This window comes from Camellia sinensis, chromosome 6 (genome assembly GCF_055761805.1).
Source record: "Camellia sinensis isolate YWXY chromosome 6, ASM5576180v1, whole genome shotgun sequence".
NCBI lineage: Eukaryota > Viridiplantae > Streptophyta > Magnoliopsida > Ericales > Theaceae > Camellia > Camellia sinensis.
In genome coordinates, this window is record NC_138966.1 from 36686651 (window position 1) to 36711524 (window position 24874).

Below are 24874 nucleotides of genomic sequence, written 5' to 3' on the forward strand. Positions count from 1 at the left end.
AATTCATATCAAAATACAATTTGAATATTCACAATTTATAATTAACATACAACTAGCCTTTAAAAAATAACTCATACCAATGTAAACATTTAAGTGCAACATGAAAACATAAAACAAAATTGAAAAAAAATGAAAATTGAGTATTTCAATTGTTCAACGGTAACAAAAATGATTGTTTAACTAACAAGCATAATAACAAAAATAACAAACATATAATTAACTTTCAAAAAAATAAAACTTATATCAAAATACAATTTGAATGTTCACAATTTATAATTAATATACAACTATTTTAAAAAAAAAAAAAAACTCATACCAATGTGAATATTCATACTGTAACATGAAAACATAAAATAAAATTGAAAAAAGTGAAAATCGACTATTTTGATTGTTCAATGGTAACAAAAATGATTGTTCAACCAACGAGCATAGTAAAAAAAATCTTTCGAATTTTAAAAAAAAAAAAAAAAAAAAAACTCATAACAAAATACAATGTGAATGTTCACAATTTATAATTAACATACAACTAATCTTAAAAAAACTAAATTCATACTAATATAAACATTCATACTGCAACATGAAAGAAAATTGAAAGTAAAAAAATAACTATTTCAATTGTTTAATGGTAACAAAAAATGATTGTTCAAACAACATGTATAGTAACAAATAACCAATAATATGTGAACATTCACATCTTGCAAAATATATAATTATGTTCATATCTATATTCCAACACTTATTCCTCAGACTTTCAAACAATGTGAAATGTAAACATTCATACTGATTGATAATAAAAAAAAAATAGAAATAGAATTAGAAATCCAAAAAAAAAAAAAAAACTCAATCACTTTAAAAAATAAAAAAATAAAAATATCACCCACATCCCCATCTTCATCTTCATCTTCATCTTCATCATTATCTTTATCATTATCACTATCATTAACAATTTATGCAATTTCACCATTTCACCAATCCAAATCAAACCAAGCCTACCTTTGAAGAATTTGTTTGTAACAAAATTGATTGAACATAAACAACGCTTCAACTTACAACAATGGAGAAACATAGAGTTTCGAACACATAGTAACAATGGACGAACACAGAACTTCGAACACAAAGTGACAATGGAGGAACACAAAACTTCACCGCAACAATGGAGGAATATAATATTATTTCACCACCATGTGTAAACTAAAGTTTCGAAACCTTAGCACAATGAAGCAATACCACAAATGTGAATAAAACTGATCAAAAAGAAAAAAGTGAATAATGGTAACTACCAAAATAGAGGTAGCAATAAAAAGGAAATGTGTATATCCTTTTTCTATGTAATACATATCAATAATAGACATAAAAGTATAATAGTCCAACAAACAATATAAATCAGGAAAAAATGATCTCATGAAACAAAAATATAAATACATAGGACTAACTAGATTATAATTTTCTTTAAGGGACTTATTGGGTTAGAATACCTCTAAATGTGATTTATCAATTAAAAACCTTTTTAAAAAATTTAAAAATAGACACAATATTATTGTTCTAGTACTTTCATATTTTTTATAAAAAAAAATGTACACTTATTCTCAAAATATCCACAAAAGTACTCGAAACATACTCTTGACATATTCGAACCGAGCCAATCCCATCTCATTGTCGTAATTAAAGTATTTTGTGTACCAAATACATATTTTGTGTACTTAATACGTGTATATGTATGAAGCAAGTACCTGATATTCATATAACAATATTTTTAAAAATACCCATACCATATGGACCATGGACGTGCCTAATTAAGGAGGAAACTTTCCTGATTTATCATTTTTCTTAGTTTTGTCAAATAGTCATTTGCACTACCATTGTCAATACAATTTCAACATTGTAAGGACCAAATATTTTACATTATGAATTGAACCAGTTCACAATCTCAATACCAAACCCTAACAGAAATTTGCATGTACATGTCCAACAAAATAGTATTTATATTTTGCAGACAACTCTGTACAATTGGACAATTCTCTGTTCATCTTTGTTTATAAACTTCTTCCGTGGACAACTCTTGGGCTCTGTTTGCTTCTCAAAAAATTGTGTTTTGTATTTTCTGACATTTTATGACAGAAAAAATGAAAGTTAATGCCAAAAAGATAAACAGAAACAAATTTATTTTAGTAGAAAATACTTTCCACTTTTTCAAACGTAAAAAACATTTTTGGATAAACATCTTGCCAACACTAATATTGTTGTCACCGCCACATCACTCTATCACCACTACCTTGTGCCACTGCCATCACCACTGCCACCCCACTACCACTGCCGCCTTTGCTACCACACCATCACCAACACCACCTCTACCACAAAATTACTAAATCACCCTTGCAAAAACTTGTGACTGGACTTAGTTAAGAACCCAATTGGGATTCAAATTTAATTTGATCGAATCTATGTTAATAAAGTTTAATGGAATAATAGTCAATTGCACAGGGATGGTCGCAGAATATGGTGAGAGAGAGGTTGGGAGAGGTAGTGGAGGGTGAGGAGAGAGGCGATGAGTGATGGCGAAGGATTTAGAGTGAATGGAAATGATGAATTGCACCTGCGAAGAAGTTAACTTATGTGTGATTGTTAGGCTTTGCTAAGCAAGATATAACATTTAAACAAAATGCTGCAAACAAGAAACTGACATTTCTATGGTCAATCAATTCAATTACATAACATATGGCTAGAGAATGAAAGAGCAAAACAAAATACATCTCCAATGAAAACTCCACTTTCATTATCTCCCAACAGCCAAACAATTAGTGACACTTCCTCAAATTAGCCATATCTCACATGATGTTCAATTGAAGACCTTTTCACTAAGCTAGGATGTCAAATTCATGGGGCATGAAATCTTCACTTGGTCTATAGTATTTGTCAGGGGAATATAGGCTTAGGTTGGTTACTTGGCTCGTATAGAGGCAGGCAAATCTCTCTACCTGCATAAATTAAAAGAAACAATTTACGACACAAACTGATGTACAAGAGCCATTCAAACTAGTAAAGTCATGGGCATATGTTTAAGGTAACCTGATGTGCAAAGCGGGAATTCTGATAGCCAGTCTTCATGAGTTGTCCCCAGACCTTATGGAACTGAAACCATTATCAAAAACATGTCATGCTTGTTCCAACAAGTCATCATTCGTCTGGACACTGAAGTTTGCATTTTTAAAAACAATAAGCCTACAGTTACCGTCTCTTTTTTTATAAACAAAATGCAGTGAAAAAATTATTAGTGTAATCTGACATACTTTGACTAGTCACACAAATTAAACACACCACAAAATAGTTTTAAAAATAATAGGGGTAAAAAAATAAAAATAAATAAAAACTGAAGAACTTGCGACTAAATCTACACTGACAATCAAAGAATTTTTCATCTAGGAAGAAGTTAAGAAAAGGAAGAACAAAAACAATAAAAGGGCATTTATCAATAGATTACTATACATCCCATAAGATCAGAATTCAGAAGCTTCACAAGGACTGTGCATATAATTGAAAAAACTTCCATAATTGGTTTTTAATAAGAAAATAGCCAAAATCATCAATCATTGATAGTGAAAATAAAAGAAGAAAATTAATAAATTGTTGAGTCATAAGTTTACAAACAAATGAACTATATTCATTCAACAGGAGAAACCCTTCCATTCCAACAATCAAAAGAATTCAAAACATCAATCAACATGAACCACATGAAAAAACAAGAGTAAAGTTCCAACACAAAAGCACTAATATCCAGCTTAAAGAGTCCCATAAAATATACATACCTTTTGGTGACATTCTCGCTGAGACTGTTGATGACTGAGACGAACTTTCTCTCTTTGAGACTACAATAAACCATCAAGAACAATAATATTAATAAATTCTCGGTAATACTCAATTTGAAATTATTTTAAGCTGGTGATGTTATTTGTCATGCCACGTTTTACGTGACAACCAAAACAAATTTATGAAACACGACGTTCAAATGAGGTAGCATTAACCAGTTAGATTATATCTGAATGGTGTAAACGTAACAAGCTGACAGGGCTACTATATTCTCAAAATTTGCTCTGTTTGATATGATAACTCATTATGTCTTGTTTAAAACTCAAAACTCAGGGCTCAAGAGACACTGTGATTAAAAAATAACACATTTCCATTATTGATAATAGCACAAAGTTTTTACAATGACATCATTTCAGTTGCCATGTATCAAACAGAGTCTTGTGACTGTTATGGTTATATAGGTAAAAAAATAAATGATTCCATCTTTAAGGAACATTCAAACACCCCTGTTCAACAAGGGCAAATTTTTTTAAAATGCAAAACCATCTGACAAAACATGGACTAACCTCCAACTTTTCTAGTTCAGTTGATAGCTTTTCCTTCTCATCACCATTAAGACCTTCAAACCTGAACCAAAATATGAACAACAGTACAAAAAATAAATCAAGATAACACCTTTTTTCAGAGAGAGTTAATGAAAGGAATTGGCACAGAGCCAAAGACAAAGTCAAACACAGAAACATCATTTTCATTAGGAAACAATAACCAATGCTTCACAGTGTAATTCTCAAATGTCACAGTCAATATTCTAATTGCTCTAACATCACCATGAACCTCAAGACAATTGATTGAAGTAAGTCCGCATGGATTCAAATACTACACAGTGGACAACTTCAATTAATTAAAGAAGCTCAGCAGATCTGTATCTTAAACAAACCCACCAGTGGGGGGCCATGCACCCTGGGGGGCATATTCTAAAAAGATTCCACACAAATATACCAGCATAAAGGAAAACCACTTACTTGAGAGACCATTTCAGATGATGTATTTTGTCTTCAATGAGATCACGCTCATTCCTCAACAGTCGAAGTTGCTGCACAAAACCGCCTCATTAATTGCAGAATGGAGAACAACATTAATTGCATTTAGAAGTCAATAAATTTCTTCTTATCTCAATGGAAAGAAACATATATAATAAAGAAAATGGTTATAAATTAGAGAACACCAAACTAGTCCTGAGATGCATAACAAAGAATTTGCATAACCACAAATTTCTTTCATTAGTATTTGGTAGAATAAAAGATACAAATTGAACCTATTAGCAAGTAGAAGAAAGAAAAAAAATTAATGACTTGTATCCATACCTTGCGGGTACCCCTACATTCCCAAAGGAATTCAACCTCCTTCTCGAGCTCTGGAACAACTAACATTGTTCTCCATCCTGTCAAAAAATGCATCAGACAAAACCAAGTGACAATTGAGCAATTGAACAAACATATTCTTATTAATACTATAATAACAATAAGAACAACAAAATCATCGTCTTTCTCACTGTCTAAATCTAAATTAGGACCGATCCATCTAACCAACACACCTAGGTGGATCTAATTAATCTTATTACAACTCCCATTTCAATTTCATTCATCAATACATATAACATATCCCTTCGCCGTAAGTAGTTAATCTGACAGATGTGTCCAAGTAACAGTTCCTCAGAGAATATGAACTGAGACACGCATTCTTAAGAATTACATGGATTTTGAAATGCAGCTTGGTATATCCTTCACAAAGTTTAAATAAGAATTAGATGATCTCTACTATAAATGTTAACAACTAAACTCCACAGTACAAGTCATACACACTGTGTGAAGATAGTATAAGTTCTGAAAGGGTACCAACCACCATAAAGTTTTTAGTTAAAATTAACTGTTCTTATCCGGATACATAAAATTAACTCAGCTTGAAAAACCACTAATTACATCAAGACAACTCCAGTCCAAACCATAATAATCCAACAAGAAGCTTCTTTTGAGCATCTTTCACATGTTTTCAACATTTCAAATATAAATAGCATTGTAGCTCTTATGTTTCAACAGAAAATAATTCCTGGAATATATTTTTCCAAAAAAATATAAATATATTAGGTCGGACTAATTAAGATAATAGAGTAATATGAATAATGGAATAAAACTATAAAGTGTATTCAATCAACTTTGGGACTGTTTTATGCCTAAAATTTACTTCAGTAGTCTCAAGAAAGATTTATCAATTTTTTTTCCAAACAAAATGAAAAGACCTAGCACTTTAAAGTTTATGGAAAACACAATTACGGTGTTAGGCCAGTTCTTTTACCTAGAGTTTCTTTATCCATATTTTTCATACAAAGAAGTTAGGAACATATGGCAGAACCCAATCGAGACTTAACAAGCCTTGTGTTTGTATCATTAAAATCAATCTACAAGAAAGTAATAACAATTCAAAAAGAATAGGCAAGAACTGTAAGAAGTGTACCTAGAACCTTTTTACTGCGTAAAATATCTCCATATATGTGATCCCCAACATAAAGAACCTATTAAATATATAACACATTAAAAATTAAAACCATAACGTGACCTACTGGATTTAGAACCATAATCACATTAAAACCTAGAACAAGTAAAAATTAATCAAATGGAATAATGAATCAAAGACAAATTAAATTCCTATCTGATGAGGAAATGTAGCAGTTAATGAACACATCTTAATGAGAAATGAATAAGTAAAAACTAATTAAAAGAAAGAATGAATAAGGAATAAGTAGACAATGTACACATTGTAATGGAAAATGTAGCAGTCAAAGTGATGGCTTCTTGATAATGTCTAGAAACCATTTGAAAAAAGGGGGAAAAAAATATAATCAACATGTTAACAAACCTGTGAACTTGACTCTATACCCAGCAGTTTATGCAGATGACCAACATTGCCCCCCTGAAAATGTAAGTTCAGAAATATAACTAGCATATAAAATTATTATTCGAGAACCAAGTGAAATTTAGCAACATAGAGAAAATGCCCATAACCAAAAGCACACAATACAATCTCCAGAAATTTTACAAGGTAGATTTATAATAGAAATAACTTATTACCTGGAACACTTTACAACTCTTATTCAGGCTCTTTAATGGTAGCCTTAAAGCACCTCCCACCTAGGCAATAGAAGATGAAATTGTAAAAACACATAACAAAAGAAGATAAGGATGCTGTCAACTTTAGAAGAACATAGGACATGTAAACCAACCTGAGGCATAGGAGTACCATTATCAGTATTAAGAAGCATCCCAGACTCAGGCTCAACCTCAAAAAGATGGGCACGATTTTCATCATGGAAAAAACTTGGTTTTGCACTGCAAAAAAGAATAAATGCTTCCTTAGATATAACTTCAAATTTTAAAGTTCAGTAGTCCTAAAATTAGGAAAGCACATTAAAAACTAGCATCCAACTTGGCAATGGGTCCTACCCATCATACCTGTCAATACTCTGATAGGAATGACTCACTTTTCACCTAGTTTTTGGCATATATCTATATAACTTCGCATGAGAAAAAAGGATTTAAACCCATTTTAGAACACATTACCATTGGTTGAAACAATACACTCTTCATAGCTCTAAGGCATCCAACTCATAGGTTAAGTGTAGACTATATAAATAAAGAAATAAAAATGAGAACTACAACCCCAGCAATTCTACCTATAGCATGTAAGTTTTAAAGGTTTTATTATTTTGAGAAGAGAACAAAACCTGCCAGTGATGACCACATTGAAGAATCGGAGCCACTCAAAATTCAAAATGGAACAACTACCCAATGTTTGGGGTCCACAGAGAAAATTCATTACGATGTTTGTGTAGTCCCATAGACTGCAACACATATAAGTGAGATTCTTAATAATGTTAGTTCTTGCAAAAAACATAGCCTACTTCTGAAAACTAATACCTTCAAGTTTAATACAAACATAACAATTTTCGGAGAAGGGGGGGAGGAGGTAAGATCACACAAACAAAATCAACCTATATAGTGGAATAAAAAGCAAAATAAGATTCTCAAATCCATATGTATATTCAGCATCCAGAAAAATCATTTCAAATGTGATTGATTAAAAAAAAAAAGAATCACAGCCTGATATGCACGTATAATGTAGAGAAAAATGTACTTCCCAAAAAGGTGCAAACACCTCATCAAAAACCAGGGATCATAAATCTAAATTCCATATATCAACAAAGACAACATCATAAATAGAAATTACAATCATAATTTTCTATTCTTCAGAGGAACTAGGGCCGTGATGACAACACTAAGGATAAAGCAATTCTCTTCATCAAAAAAATGTATGGACAGGAGAAAAATACTCTATTCTTTTCCTTAACACCGTAGAATTCTTAAGAGAATTTGGACTCATAAATGCTTTTTGATGTCATCTTTATTAGGCACGATCCCAGCATCATTATTTACATGATATTACACTGTTCACACTTTACTTTCAATAAAACATTTATTTATAAAAAATAACCAAAAAAAAAAAAAAAAACACCAACCTATTTGTCACCAGAAATGTAGAACGGCCAGAATCTCTGAGCATTTTGAGCATGGGAACTATTGAGGTATCCTCGTTAATATACCTGAAACCCAGAATGCACAACACAACGGTCAAGTGGAAAACATTTACTTCAAAACTTCTATAGTACATTGATAGTCTTGATTTGCAAATTTTCTGGTACGGTGGCGAAGGAAGATCAACTAAACCGATGTAACTCCAAGCCTAACAAAATATTTTACACCTAACAACCTTCTATGAGTTGAAGCTCAATAAGTTGGCCATATTTCCGACCTCAAAATAGTGACCTATTAAGTTACCAATTTTACCAAAAGTCTAAACAGTTAGGAAATGGGCCCAACAATATATATCAAGCTATCTAACACCCTCCTTCACATGCAACCCCGTCTTGCACGTGGAGAGACAAACAAAGAACCAAACAGAAGGAGAAGTAAACATCCAAACAGGGAGGAAGAAACCAAACAGGGACAGAATACCATATGCTAATGGACAGACTTGAACCCAAGACCTCTCTCAACGAGAGAGCTCTGATACCATGTTAAGTTACCAATTTTCCCAAAAGCCTACGTTTATTAGGAAATGGGCCCAACAATGTATATTAAGCTATCTAACATGACCAATCAGCATCCATCAATCACATCAATCACTAAAAACCCAAACTCAATTTTAAAGAATAAGAAAGAAATATAAATCACACACAACTAGCTGTCGTCTTATAGATTCAATATTATTGGATGAACAAATTTCTAACTGTAAATGTTACAATTATCAACAATAAAGCAACAGTAGGGGATTGCATGGCCAAATGAACTTTTCCTGAACAAATGCATTCCTTGCCCATTTAGTAGATTAAAGGCTTCGCCAGCATCAGGTATATTAGGACAATTGACCTTTAATCATAATTGACTTTTTATGTATCAATCACAAAAGCCACATTCCAGGATATACAATTTTGTTTAAATTTCCACTAATAATAATGAAACTGTTCAGCACAGGGTGATTAACTGGATTGTCCTATTTGGTTGGCTAAAAAAGGTTACCACCTTATCCTCAAGTAGTTATGAAGCACAAAATGTTCCAAGTAACATTCAAATCATTTTCTCGTTGTATGTCGCATATACCATTGAAAAAGAACAAAGGAGAGAAAGAATACCCAGTCTTATTTAGCAGGTGAGAAACATTACACTAATGAATGTCAATGAACATCTAACTAATTAGGAAGTGCTTGAAACAAGTTCAACAGAGCAAACAAAACTAGAGACAAGGTTTTAGTACAAGGTGGATAAGAAAATCCAATGTTGAACCCCTAAACAGAGACAAATATACAGAATGTTGGGGTTTAAAGGCTTAAGAATATACCACAAATACCCCTCTATGATGTAGTCAAACAATTCATGCTTCATGTCAAATTAACCATTAGCCACCCTGTGGTGAACGGCTTAGATTTCTTGTCCGCAATAGTTACTAATCATCAACATAACATACCGTTTAGGATCTTTTGCAACCATTTGTTTCAAAGTTCCATCACGATGGCACAAGTCCACTGCAGCTCTAACATCTTTGTACATTCGAGAGTAGCTGCAAGCAAAAATATTTATAACATTAACATAGCTAAGAAGAAAGCAACAGCATAGTCTTTTAGTAACAGCAATGCCATAATGATAACGTCTACATCTGTTCAACTATCTGTGGAGTAGATACCAGAGTTAACAGAGTTTAGTCGAATGAATCTCCAAAAAGAGAAAGTTATATTCATTGTTACTCTTTTAACTTTATAAGTGGACTTGTGTAATTTAGTTGTGACTAAAACCACAATGAACTTGCACGTTTTATTTTTGAAGCTTTACTGAAGCACTAAAGAAAGGCAGTTCCCCCTAATCAGGTGTTAGAATTTACCATCACCTACCACCACTACCACCTCACCTACTCCACTAAACCTAACCCACTACACCACTACCACCTCACCTACTCCACTAAACCTAACCCACTACACCACTACCACCATCCACTACACCTACATCTATATAAGGAACCATTTGTAATAGACAGAATATCAATCAACAATGTATCAATAAATCAATCAGAAATCAATCAATAATACATATATTTTTTCATGGTATCAGAGCCAAGCTAAGACTCTAATAATTTCGCTTCACCGGCGGGCGGCAACCTCGTCTTAGGCCGCCCGCCGGACCTCTACACATACCCATCTCAGTCTCATCAGTGGAAGAATTCATCAAGCGCTACTACTACCTCACAAGTTCCGTCTTCTCCGGGCCTCACTGGATCCACCAGATCTCGTCCTCCATCTTTTGTCTGTGCCACCTCTCCATGGAAGGATTCGAATTTGATGCACCACCGCCTCTGCGCCATCATCGGCATAATGTCTCAGGAGCTCAAAGACCAACCGCTCCCTCTCACTCCCGTCGCTTACTTCGGCGCCCCTTGCTCCTCCCTCGACCGCCTCTCTGCCGAGGCTGAGCCGCCCAGTCACGTCGTCACAGATCTCCTCCTGATCTTCAACACTCCACCTGCTACTGTTACTCCTTCACAGCCAATTAGCCCGGCCCGAACCAACTCATCGACTCCGGCCTCCAAAGTCCCGTTCCCGCTCGAGCACGCCTTTGGGGACTCCGACTTCTCCGCCGCCGGCATCTTCGCCGCCACCACCGTCATCTCCGCTGCTGATGGCATCTTTGCCGCAGGAGCCTCGCCGCTGCTGATGGCTTTGCTACCGTCGAAGACTCAGTTCGTCCTTGTCTGTCGACAACTCGCTTGATGGAATCATCTCTCTTCTGAATCTGCAGTTGATGAGCGTGGAGATCTCATTTTCAAAACTACCGGCTTCTTGTGATTCAACCTTATTCAGATGTCAATCCTTCTTTATCGAACACTGTGGGTGTACAATGTTGAACAGCATGACCAGAGGCCCGGATTAGTGGATTCTTTCTTGAACTTTTTGAGAGAGCGAATAGTGGGAATAAACAACAGTGTTGATAGTAGAGAGAGAGAGGACACACACTTCACACCTTTAAGCACACCCAGCTGTAGCACACTCTTTCACACTATTATAATATATTATCATACACCCAACACACCACTCACACATACACGGTTGAGAGAGAGAGAGCAACACTTTTTTATTTTACTACTTTCTTTATTTATTTATTTATTATTTTTTTTTTCTTTAAAAAAAAATAAAAAAAAATAAAATAAAATCATGTCTCCCACCAAAACAATTACTTTCCGACCCACCAACACACATACTTTCCTCCTTAATATATTATTCTTATTATTATTATTATTATTATTATTATTATTATTATTACCAAAAATATATATATATATATATATATATCTACCGAACACCATTGTCGATTTCAAATATATTATTTCTTTTTTTATTTTTCTTTCACATTATTTTTTTCAAATATCATTCATACCATATAGCTTTGCACACCACACCATATTTTATTCATCTCAGGGATCAACCCCGATCACAAATTTTACACCACTAAACAAAAAAAAAAAAAAAAAAAAAAAAACAACAGCAACCAATCAACCACATCCACAGGCAGGATTTTCTTCTCTACTCTGCCGCCGGTCTTTTCTTCTTGCCTCCGTCCTGGGCGGCCCTTGCCGGTGTTGCCTCCGTATTTCTCACTCCACTGGGCATGATCACTACTCCCTACTCCTCCACTGCAGCATATGGCGGACCTCCAAATCGGAACATCACGGTGGCCTTCCGCTTCAGCTCCTTGTTTTCTGCCCTTAGCACGCTTATCTCTGCTCGCGCATCCTTATACATGCGTTGAAGCAGAGCCAGCTGGGAGTTTAACTGCTGCACCTCATTTGCCCTACTCTGCAGCCGGTGCGACAAGTTTGTGACCGCCGTCATGCTTTCCACACATGCCTTCAAAGTATACTGATTGGCCTCCACATCTGACTGCACTGCCATTCTTTGCTCCACCGACCGCATCGGAAAGTTCAACGGAGCAAACTCCGGGGCGCTTGGTTGAGTTTCCAGTGCCACCGCACCAGTTCTCTCTCTCGTTGACTTGTTGAGGTCGGGAAAGAGAGTGAGCAGCCCGCGGGAAGACGATGAAGCCATTTTCTAGGCACCAGAGTGTTACACAGTATCTCTCTCAGAATTCTCTCTCAGAAAACCGAGTGTTACAGAATCTCTCTCAGAAATCTCTCTCAGAATATCTCTTGCAGGTTTTTTGCCTCAACCTCAGCCTCTGTCTTATAGCCGAGGCAGCCACGCGCATCGCGCGCCTCTTACCACCAGCCGACAAACGGGCACGCAAGCCAAGGCGCCCACGTGCCTCGCCATCATGTCCGGCACACCTTTTGATGAATTGGGCACGCCTTTTGATGGCACGCCTTTTGACAAAATTGGGCACACCTTTTGAGGGTGCCACTTTTACAGCGGTCCGACATGACCCTATAAACTGTCCCGACATTTGATTCCGGTTAGCTTTTTCAAGGGTCCGACAAGACTCTGTAAACTGTCCCGACATTGATTCCGGTTAGCTCCTTTATGGGTCCGACAAGACTCTGTAAACTGTCCCGACATAGATTCCGGTTAGTTTCTACAAGGGTCCGACAAGACTCTGTAAACTGTCCCGACATTGATTCCGGTTAGCTCCTTCATGGGTCCGACAAGACTCTGTAAACTGTCCCGACATTGATTCCGGTTAGTTTCTACAAGGGTCCAGCAAGACTCCGTAAACTGTCACCACAACTGTCACAATAGTGTCTGCTACAACGGTCCGACATGACCCCGTAAACTGTCTGCTACAACGGTCAGACATGACCCCGTAAACTGTCTTCTACACCGGTCCGACATGACCCCATAAACTGTCTTCTACAACGGTCCGACATGACCCCATAAACTGTCCTCTACATGGTTATGACACCCCCATACAGTGTCCTCTACACCGTTATGACACAACCATTCAGTGTCTTCACCAACGGTCTGACACGACCATACAGTGTCTCCTATCCTTTTTTATTTTTATGTATTTTCTTATTTTGTTTCTCTCTTCAAACTCAAGTTGGTTAGTTTCTATCCTCCTTGAGTTTGCGGGGGGCTGTTAGAATTTACCATCACCTACCACCACTACCACCTCACCTACTCCACTAAACCTAACCCACTACACCACTACCACCTCACCTACTCCATTAAACCTAACCCACTACACCACTACCACCATCCACTACACCTACATCTATATAAGGAACCATTTGTAATAGACAGAATATCAATCAACAATGTATCAATAAATCAATCAGAAATCAATCAATAATACATATATTTTTTCATCAGGACATCCCTGTAGGCAATTGTAACATGATAAATAGTCATTCTAAACGAGCAGAATGCCATTATTTATTTTCCAAGATCCAGAAGTGATGTTTTCCTTTACATAAATAGTCATTCTATTTGGACATGGTCCAGGATAACCATTTTATCAATTTTAATGATTGGATCTCTCCATAAATGGAATATGGTGTTTTGAATCAAAAGTTACCACTAGTGACAGGGAAAAAGTTGGTGGGAAAGACAAAGACAAGAGCAATGCCTACATTAAATCAATTAATTTGTTATGGTAAATGGACAAAAAAAAAGAAAAAATGACACATAGGCCGTACATAAGCTTTAGTTCTTAAAGCAAAGAGCACACAAGCTCATTTAAAAAAACAAAAATTCCGTACTTTTAAAAGATCAGACAGAATCTGGCTTTGGGAAGGCACCCTAAAGCAAGTAAAGAACAAATTAAACTTTATGGTAGGTTCAGTAATATTGCAAGAGATCAAACACACCAACTAGAAATATAGAGTGGGTTTCCAATTCAACAGCAAGTGAGACTGCTAGCCATAAAGCAAATATTGGAACTTGAGGTTCAACCAACAATAAATAAGTGAACAAAAACACCTATTATTTGGAAGAGAAATGACATGAATTACACAAACCCCAAGAAAATTTAGTAACTGGTCAACAACAGCAGGGAAGATCTTTGGAGTCCCACTAGTACCTTGGAGAAGATGCAAAGAAGATCCTTAGGTGAAAAAGACAACTGTTATGCCATTAAAACTTATTTGGCAACTCGTTCTCTCATCAGTTGCTGCATTTTTTTCAACTATCATGTCATGCTTATTCTTAAAGTGTTTGTGCCCCTGCTGTCTGACTATGTTTCTTCCTCTTTCATATCTTCCTTCTCCAGTAAAATGTAAATCCCAAAATACAAATTGATCAATCTAGGGAATGCATTATGAGATCCCTCAAATGCACTAAATAATTATAATTTACTTCTCTAACAATAATGAAAGATATATTCAAGAGTGGATTAAAGAATTGATTAAGTATTATTATTATCATTATTATTAAAGCATTGACACAGAGAGAGAGAGAGAGAGAATGAACTCGGTACTGATTGCAAAGCACATAAAGTCTGAAAATGGGGTACGCTCTTACCCTGCATCCCCGGGAATTTTCCCAGGATTATTATCCTTGAAATCAACAAGTTGAGCAAATAAGTAGGCTTCAGCCAGTGAAAAAAGGGTATCAATGAGTGCATAATCAGGTTCATCAAATGCATCCCGTATCAAAGTACTTCCATATGTTGCAACTTTATCTTCCTTTGACAATTCCCTAAAGCCATGGTATGCTACTTTCACATATTTGTGTCTATCCATCTGTATTTTAATAAATGAACAGAAAATAAGAAAAAAAAATTCCAACTAAGAAAGTTTACATGAAAATGACAGAATCAGCTAGTAGTTTTCAGCAAGACGCTGTGTGTGTGCGTGCGCGCGCGCACATGCGCAATTGTGTGTGTTCCAGCCACAGAATAAGTACATGAGAGACAACTAAGCAACAGTTACCTTCAATATGTTGCCTCTCTTTTTATCAAGAACCAAACCTCTGACCATGTACTTCCAATCAAAAGTCCACTCCAACAACTACGCAAAAACCATTTATGTCAAATAACCTGCTGATACTTTCTTCAAATGCCAGAACAACAGATAACTAAGTACCAAAGGAACTTGAGTATGACCATTACCTATCATGGCATAAGGTTCAAACTTATTTAAATGAATAGAAAAAACATGGTTGACAAAGAAAAGCAAATTTTATAGAATAACAGACATAAGGTGAAAATCAAATCAAATAATGAAAGTACCCATTATATTTCCTTAAATCTATACTAAAACTAACATGTCAGTCTAGCATAATGGCATTTTTAGATAAAAATCAGAATCGACAAGTTTCATTTGAAATCACTTACGCAGAGCATGAAGATAAGTGTGTTGTGCATACAATTTTTATGCAAAACCATGGCTATGCATGAACTTAATTAAGTCAGAATGAATGAAAATGCAGACAAACCTTTGGAGGGTATCCCAAATCATACACCAGCTTTCTGATAGTGCCTTCATATGCAAGAGACTCAAAAGTTTCAGGTTTGTATTGAGCCAAAGTATAATCCATGTCAAAACCAACCGCAACAATACTTTTCATATTCAAAGATCTATTGCAGAATATCCGTTTCCCTATATTGATTTTATGAATCCCTCCGGGAGATGACCAAATACAGGGTTCCTGAACACCATCACTGAAGGTCATACTCTGAAACAGTGATGTTTTGTCATCTACACCAGCCCCATCCATTCTATAATTAGCACGCAACTGATTAGCTCCTGAAAGCATTTATCAAAAAAAAAAAAAAAAGCGAAAAAATTATCACTACCTGACGGTGCTTGAGAATGTCATCGAACCCTAAAACTGAATGCATGATGTATTAGTAAAATGGAAATTGCATGACATGAACCTAAATTGACTACTAAAGTATATAAGAATAGCAATTGCAATTGAGAAGTTGAAACCAACTAGGTATTTGCCCAATCTTATACTACTTACAATTATTAAGCTGCTAGATTTCAGAAGTTAATGAAATAGCTAGATCAATGTTTAGTATGCATGCACTACTGTATGCTATCTGTGAATGATTTCATGCAAAATTTTCTATAAACCTTGAACATGGATTTTGGTATATGTGTTTACATCCAAACTCACTTTCATTGTAAATTAACAATGACTAGCCATAAAATTATAATGTAATAATTCCCTAAACGAGTATGAATCATCCATTTAAAATTAAACTTCATTTAAAAAATCAGGAAACAAATAATATGAGGGCAAGAGATATACCTAGATGAAGCATAGAAGCTGCAAACTACAAGCGAAAATTAATCAAATGAAGTGGTAGTAACTACAAAAGAAATCCAATCATAAAAAGGTCATATACAAAGATGCATGTGAGATAGAGGAACTGTGCTATGATAATACAGTTCATATGGTAGTATGCTACCATTTTAAGAAATTCATCCTTGTAGATAAATTGTTATTCTTTTTTATTATTATTATTATTTTATTTTTTTTTCATTTTTAAATTCCATCATTGATAAATTCAAGTTTTTAAAAACTGTGTAACTAATACACAAGTGATGCCCAACTATGTAAATTTTAATACTTCAACCTATTTTTTATTTTTTATTTTTTTAAAAAAACTGACTATTCGCAATAAATACCATTCATGACATCAATCAAGGATTTAAAATTATTGTGTTATTCAACCAATGCAGATGGAGAATATCTCCAAACTCCTCATATGCTAATGTTGACCCTCCCTATCAACAAAAATTCTCAAAGAACACACCAATCGTCCGCCAGCTGGTCTAACTTTCCTCCCTCTCATCTCAACATTCAAGTAGAATGTATACAAACATCAATCTATACAAATATATAAAATGAAAAGGCCCTTTGGTGTCAACATCCTTTTGAAGCTTTGTCACACCTTTTATCATTCCTAAATTACCCCCATGTAACTGTCCATTTCAAATTTCATAACTTCTTCAATTTTATAACCACCATAACCCATATTAAAAATAAATAATAAATAATAAATAATAAATAAAAATGAAGCAGAAGAATTTTGTACAATCAAAACCTTTAACAACTTACCTTGGACGACCCATGAAAGAACACAAAGCCCAGGGCGTTTTTATTTCCAACTCTTAAGTAAACAGTCCAAGTTTTGCTCCAAGAACCACCTAAAATCCAATTTCCTCACATAATCAACAGTCTTTTGCTTCCAAACATCCTAGAAACTAATCATCTTATACCCAATTAACCCTAAGCAATCAAACCAAACCATTGAAACAACCCAAAACAAATCCAAACACATCAAAAATTCAAAAAAGAAAAAGAAAGAAACTCAAGATTCATTCAAACAAGCAAAACAAAAGTGGCAATGTTGTAAAATTCCAAAGCAAAGAAGACTAACCTTGGGTATGAATAGGCCTTGTTGTTTTGGGTGAAAGTGGAATAGAAGTTTTGGAAGAGAGACGATAACAAAGGAATTCGGAATTGGGAGGAGGAGAGAAGAGAGAGAGACAAAAGGAGACGGTAGGTCTCTTGGGAATTCGCATCTTTGGACTTAAATAGGCATGTTTGGAGATGGGTTTAAAGAGAGAGAGAGAAAGAGGAATCTCTGGCGAATAATCGGAATCGGATTCAGCGGAGAGAGAGATTACAAATTGGCATTTGAAGAGCAATAGTGGTTTTTATCTATAGTTATTCTTACCACACTTTGATGGGTTTGTTTGGGAAAACAAGGAATGGGATAATCCATTTTTCGGGATGGAATCGAATTCCCAGAATGTGCTTCGTTTTCCTGCCAAGTTTGTTGTGGATGGAGGAGGATCAAGTGTGGTGGGGTTAAAAAGCTACTGTGCGCCGCCACGTGGGTTGCTGGTGCCGGGGATTTACTCCGCTGGAGGAGTGGCGGTGGTGATCGGCGGTCAATGGCCTCGAAGAGAGAGTTTTTATTATTATTATTATTTTTTTTTTTTTTGTGTCCGTGTTCTTAACTGAAAAACTACCTGGGGGTGTGGACGAGCATTTGGATTAGAATTGGAGGTGGCGCATTTTAGTAGGCGATGTGGAGAGAGAGAGAGAGAGAGATAGAGAGGTGTAATAATGCGGAAAAATATTTTAGTGTAAGAAAGTGATTTAGAGGGTGTTTGGGATAATAATTATATTTTTTTGATTGTTTAGAAAAAAAAAAATGTAAAATACGGATTGGATTGGATTGGATTGGATTTGAAGCGCTATGATAAAAAAAACATTGAATAAATTATAAAGAGAATTTTATTATAGAGACTCTTATATTATATATATACCCTTAATTAAGTCATTTTTATTTTATTTTATTTTTTAAGTTATGACTAATTTTTTTTTAGTTATTATATTATTTTGAGATATTTGGTTATAACTTTTTCGTGTTTGATGATGACTTTTACTCTCTTTTTTTTTTTTTTTTTTTTTTTTTTTTTTTTTGTAATAACTCAAAAGTATGAAATTATGTCATTTTTTTTATAATTATAAGGTGCATATGGTACACACATCTCAAAGAAGTGTGTATCATAGTCTTTCCTAAATTATAAATATATGTCCTTATATTTACTTAAAATATACTAATTGTTTTATGTAATTTTAGAAATTATATCACACTCTTCAAGGTTTTAATCACATAACAATTGATCTCCTACATTAAAAAATTGTCAAGTCAATTAATAATTTTTAATAATGTTATAAATACATTTTAATTAACAATTCATTTAATTTTATTGTTGTATATGAGATTAATTAAAATTTTTATTTTTTCTGTTAATTTTGTTAAATAAAATATTTTGATAAGAAAGTATTTGTAATTTTCAAAACTACAAGGGTAAATTTATATTTTAAGTAAATCTCAAATAATGTATTTGTAATTCACGTTATATAGAATTTTAAAGTTAATTATACTTCCAAACTCTGTAATTTAATTAAATTTTTACTTTTGATCCCTATTGTTTTAAATTGACTTGTTTAGTCTCTATATTTTAAATTCTAGCATTTCAATTATAAGTTAAAATGAAAAAAAAAAAAAAAATTGAATCCTTGTCAGTCACTTAAGGTGTACATGTAAAAAAATTAATGGAAATTTTGACAAAAAGACTAAACTGAAACTAAACTTAAATTGTCAGGATTAAGTTGTTCAAATTAAAACTATAAGAACCCAAGTGAAATTTGAGTCAAATTATAATGGTGAAAAGTGTAATTAAGTTAATTTAAAATTAGAAAGATGTATTAACGATAATTTTAAAAATATAAGAGGGTGTTTGTTTGGACAGATTGGAGAAAAGCGAATTACAATACGATGGATTGTTAGTCCTAAATAAATAATTCCTGAATTATTTGACTTGAAATGATGTGTATTTAATTATTAATTTGGCATTCACTTTTTTAACCAAACAATGGATTAGTAAATCTATTAGATATATCCCACGTTTGTTTGGCGGATTAGGTTAGATGAGATTATGAGTATGGTGGGATTAAATGAGGAGATTAGTAATGTGGTGGTATTAAGCTAGAAATGTAGGATAAAGTGTATTTGTTTGTGTAATAGTGTGATGGTATTAATTGATTGTGATTAAACTTATGAAATTTCATAATTACTCCTCTTTCATTATTGTAATTAGGGGTGAGCATGGTCCGGATTGGATCGGATTGGGATAAAACCAGGACCAATCCGTTATCTACGGTTCCTAAAAAATTGGAACCAATCCAATCCGTTTAAATCATGGAACCAATCCGAACCAATCCATTTAAATACGGATTGGATCGGTTTAGGACCACGGATTCACATAATTAAATAACAAAAATATATTTATAACACTTTAATTTTATAAAAATATAAACATAGCGCATATTAGTTCCACAATAGCAACATATTTTTCTATAATAGCGACATACTGTTCTAAAATTTAAACAACCATAAGAAAATTGATTTCACTATAAGTATTTAAACCATTACAACTTAAAACTAAAAACCAACAAACAAGAGTAATAAAAGAAAATATTATACGATTTTAGGTTTGAGTTTAGATTTTATATAGAATTAAGAGAAGATACTATGGGGGGATGTATAATAAAAATATAGACTATTTGTATACGGTTCGGATCGGTTCCAATCCGGAACCAATCCGTAAACTACGGATTGTTAATTCTTCAATCCGGAACCGAACCGCGAATTCAAAAAACCAATCCAAACCTATCGGATTGGACTGAACTGGATCGGATTACGGATTTTACGGATCACTTGCTCAGCCCTAATTGTAATCATATAGATTAAGGGACAAAATAGTCTTTTACCCATTAATCTCATGAGATTGCATCTCAATCTCACGTATTTCCAAGCTTCGCTAGTCCCCCCGTGTAGGATTACTACTCTAAAAGGAATACTAATTCCTTCAGCATTTCTTAACCAAACATGATATGCATGAGGCTCACTTCACTCATACTCCAATCCCTCTCCCCAAACCTCCAAACAAACATGACAACCATAGAGTCAAATCTCAAGCCTCAATACTATGAAAAAAACGTCCCCTAAATATATTTAGAGCCGTGCTAAAGGCTTCGAGAAGAGAGGCGTGAATTTGCCTCGAATAGTTGTTTTTTTTTTTTTTTTTGGAAGGATTTTTATGTATACCCTAAAACCTAAATCCTAATAAAAAAAACAAACGTGATTGAGGCCCCCACTTTTCCCCCACCCCCACCACCGCCACACGCACGTGGGGGTTGGTTATTGGAAGAAGAAAAAAAAAAAAAAATTCCTGGCCAATCAGACCCCACTGGGGGTCCTGCGGGTCACACCCCAATGGGGGTCTGAAACATTTTTGTAAAAAAAAATCAAACCAACACAGCCCAACAAATAAAATAAAATTAAAAAAAAAAAACAAACCAACATAGCACAACAAATAGAAAAAACAAAAAAAACAAAAACAACAACAACAACAACAACTTAGCCTATGAGGTTTGATAAGATAAGTGAGTTGGGTTAGAGTGATTAGGTGATAAAATTAACCGATCAGTTAGACTGCTGGTTAAAATTTGCTAATTCTATATAATTTTGTACGAGTCTTTACTATATTTTTATTTCAAATCAGAAAGACTTGGAAGAAATAAAAACCTAAATCCTAAATTCTAAACTTTAAACCCACCCTTATACATAACCATCCTTTAAAAAAAAAAGTTACAACAGCCCAACAAATAAATAAATAAATAAAAACAACCAAACTAATACAACCCAACAAATAAATAAAAATAATAATAAAAACAATCAAACCAACACAGTTTAAAAAAAAAAAAAATCCCAATTCAAACCACATTCGAGGCCTCAATCTTTTTCCATATATTTATCAATCTTTGTTTTTAAAGTGATAGAATTCAAGAAATGCTACATTATTATTCTATAATAAAATTCTGTATAATTTTTTTATTTGTATAACACCACTCATACTTGTTTGGACATTTTTTTTATTATAAATTTATGAAAAGAAACGAAAACTAAGAGAACTTAATAATAATAATAATAAATAGTTTACGACTTTATAATAATAATAAATTAGCCTATCACCCGTGCTATGCACGAAATAATTATAAATATTTATATTTATTTTAGATTTTTTTTAATATATAAATTATATTTTTTAAGATTTTTTATAAAAATAATTTAACAATTTCATCACTATGTACCATAATGTATGGGAGAAGTTGAAAAAAGTACTACAATAACTATACACAGATTGTATCTATAATTATTTGTATGAGGAGATTTTAAATGCTGATGAGGACCTTTGACCAAATCAATAAATGCATGCATGTGAGAAGACATGTGGATTGAAAAAAGTTAATAAATGCTGATAAGGGGATAGATAATTATATTTGTTTTAGATTTTTTTTTAATATATAAATTATGTTTTTTAAGATTTTTTATAAAAATAATTTAACAATCTTATTACTAACCATAGTGTATGGGAGAAGTTGAAAAAGGTACTGCAGTAACTATACACGGATTGTATCTATAATTATTTATATGAGGGGATTTTAAATGCTAATCAAAAGATTTTAACCAAATCAATAAATACAGGCATGTGGAAAGACATATGGATTGAAAAAAGTTAATAAATGCTGATCAAAAGATTTTGACCAAATCAATAAATGCTGAGTTTTTTTTTTAAATCAAAAAATTAAGAAATTAAGATTGAGAAATTGAAGCTCTCATAAAACTTGGGGGTTAAAAATCATTTTTTACTTAGTATATAGTATAGATAGTTTACGTTTGAAACAATTGGTGATAAATTCAAAGAGGGGATTATACAGGGCATTAAAGGCAAAGTCAAATCTTTTCAGGTCAAAATGACAATTATTTTGTATTTATTGGTAAAAATGGCAGTTGTGACAATTTAACACTTACCATTTTTGAGTAATTTTATTTTCACATATTAATTTTTTTCAATTAATACACTTAATGAAATTCTTTCTTAATACAATTTTGTCTTAGGATAAAAATACCATAATACCTTTATCTTCTTCTATTCAAACCCTAATTTTAAAATAGCCTAAACATTCTCCATTGCCAGCTCCACCTCTCTCATACCTCATCCCTTCTCATGGCTCTTTTCTCTCACACATAACCCCGCCGCCTGCCCGCGCAAACCATCCCATTTTCGAGATTGACTATAGAGGTCTAGGATAGAAGGGAATAAGCTGGGGCTAGGGCTGGGGCTGGGGCTGGGGCTGGGGCTGGAGGAGGGGGTGGCGATGGCGATGGAAGACTAAGAGGGGCGGCAAAGATGGTGTAGAAGGTGTAGGTGAATGGCAGAAAATTACGATTTTGAAATTGAAGATGAGAGTATTATTGAAACAAAGATATGTGTGCTGAGATTTTATATTTTTTTAATGTGTGTATTAAGAATGTGTTCATTAAGTGTGCACTGAGGGAAATTTGTATGTGAAAATAGAATTATCCATTATTTTTCTATTATAGTTTATCTCTTTATTCTCAAACACACCAATTATTACCACCGACTGTCAAAAAAATTCATCAACCTGCACAAACCAAACCAAGCTGTGCAGTTTGAGAAATTAAGTAGATTAAATGATTAAAATTCATTGATTGATTGCCATACAAATTAAAATTTGTCAACTCACCTACAAACTGATCTAACCTTGCCTACATATATGCAAAACTACCTGGGACTTACTCACACAATCCCTCTTTTAACTCTACTACCATTAATAAGATGACCTTCCCTATCATTTTCATCACATATATTCTTCTTAATTTGATTACTTCGTATAGTGAATTATGAGTATCCCTGTCATTTCATCACATATATCCCTGTCATTTTCATCACATATTCTTCTCTATAACTTCACATGATTACTTCTTAATTTGATTACTTCATATATTCTTCTTGTGAATTACGAATTGGATTATTCATTCAATTAATACATTTTTAAGGTTGTATATTTGTTGTTATTCTTTTTCGTTTTGTATTTTTAACTTGCCTCACTCACTTAAATCATTAATTTGAAACTACCAAAATATTTAACCAATTCATTAATTTTGAAGATTGATGAGTTGGCAACGAATTAAAAAATAAAGATAATTCAATCGACGCTTTTTCTCAAAAACTCATACAAATCAATTGATACAAACCCTGGATCGGTAGGAATTGTCAATGGGAAGGGTAGTAACTAAATAGGACACGATAAGATAGTAATATGTTTGAATAATATTTCTCATATTTATAATTATTCTTTTATCGATTAAAAAAATAGTGGCTAAATAGGGTACGATTGGGTATAGATAGAATGCTCAAAGTTTCGAATGCAAGATTTTACAGAGTTTACCAAATATGGGGGTTTTCAAGATTTCAAAAACATTTTTTGTATTCTCACATTTTTTCTAAAATTTTGATTTTTTTTTTTTTTTTGGGAAACGTTTAAAACTCATACATAATTTTTTATTTTTTATTTTTGAAAAAGATAATTAGAGATAAACCACTCTTCAATAACTTTTTAAAATTCTATCTTAACAAAAGTTTGTTTGTTACTTAACATCCCTAGAATTTTAAATTTTAGAAAAATAAAGGAAAAACTTTGATATAAATGGTCAAAAATAATTTTATAGCCCAGAAAAACCTAAAACAATTTCTATTTTTGACAACTCTCTCTCTCTCTCTCTCTCTCTCTTTCTCTCTCTTTGTTCTCTTCCCTTTCTACCACAAACACCACTTATGCTCTCTTCACTTAAAACTATCATTGCCGCCACCAATTGTTCAATATTTTCCACTTGTTCACACTTCTCTGAACCAAATTTGGACCATCTTTTGTCGTTCACAACTACGCTTACATATCCATTAACATCGTTTGTGCCTCACTGTTTAATGTACACCTATCTCTACCATCGTCTACACTGCTCATTCTCATTCTTCCTTGATTGTCGGCTCCGATTTGTCTTTGTTTTTTTTCTTCGTCTGTTTTTATTATCTTTTATTCATCTCTCTTTAAGTCTGTGTT

At 33.5% G+C, this 24874-nt stretch overlaps 1 protein-coding gene across 7 annotated transcripts; it reads right to left on the reverse strand.

Moving 5' to 3' along the window:
- Window positions 1–2660: 2660 nt before the first annotated feature.
- LOC114262576 (HAD-superfamily hydrolase, subfamily IG, 5'-nucleotidase) lies at window positions 2661–18464 on the reverse strand. Of its 7 annotated transcripts, none has more exons than XM_082873715.1 (18): window positions 17748–18377; window positions 17426–17514; window positions 15791–16101; window positions 15286–15363; window positions 14876–15096; window positions 9880–9972; window positions 8375–8458; window positions 7583–7699; window positions 7082–7187; window positions 6930–6989; window positions 6718–6771; window positions 6316–6373; window positions 5169–5245; window positions 4827–4897; window positions 4371–4431; window positions 3804–3863; window positions 3067–3129; window positions 2661–2975 (listed from the first exon to the last, which is right to left on the reverse strand). In XM_082873715.1, the coding sequence occupies exons 3-18, from the start codon at window positions 16070–16072 to the stop codon at window positions 2856–2858; spliced, it is 1605 nt and encodes a 534-aa protein (XP_082729841.1). In that variant the 5' UTR covers window positions 16073–16101; window positions 17426–17514; window positions 17748–18377; the 3' UTR covers window positions 2661–2855. The 7 variants fall into 7 exon arrangements, 6 of the variants coding, with proteins under 6 accessions (XP_082729841.1, XP_082729840.1, XP_082729837.1 ...); XM_082873714.1 differs by having other exon boundaries at window positions 15791–16073; window positions 17748–18335; XR_014332223.1 differs by lacking the exon at window positions 17426–17514 and having other exon boundaries at window positions 3067–3189; window positions 17748–18464.
- Between the last annotated feature and the right edge of the window lie 6410 nt (window positions 18465–24874).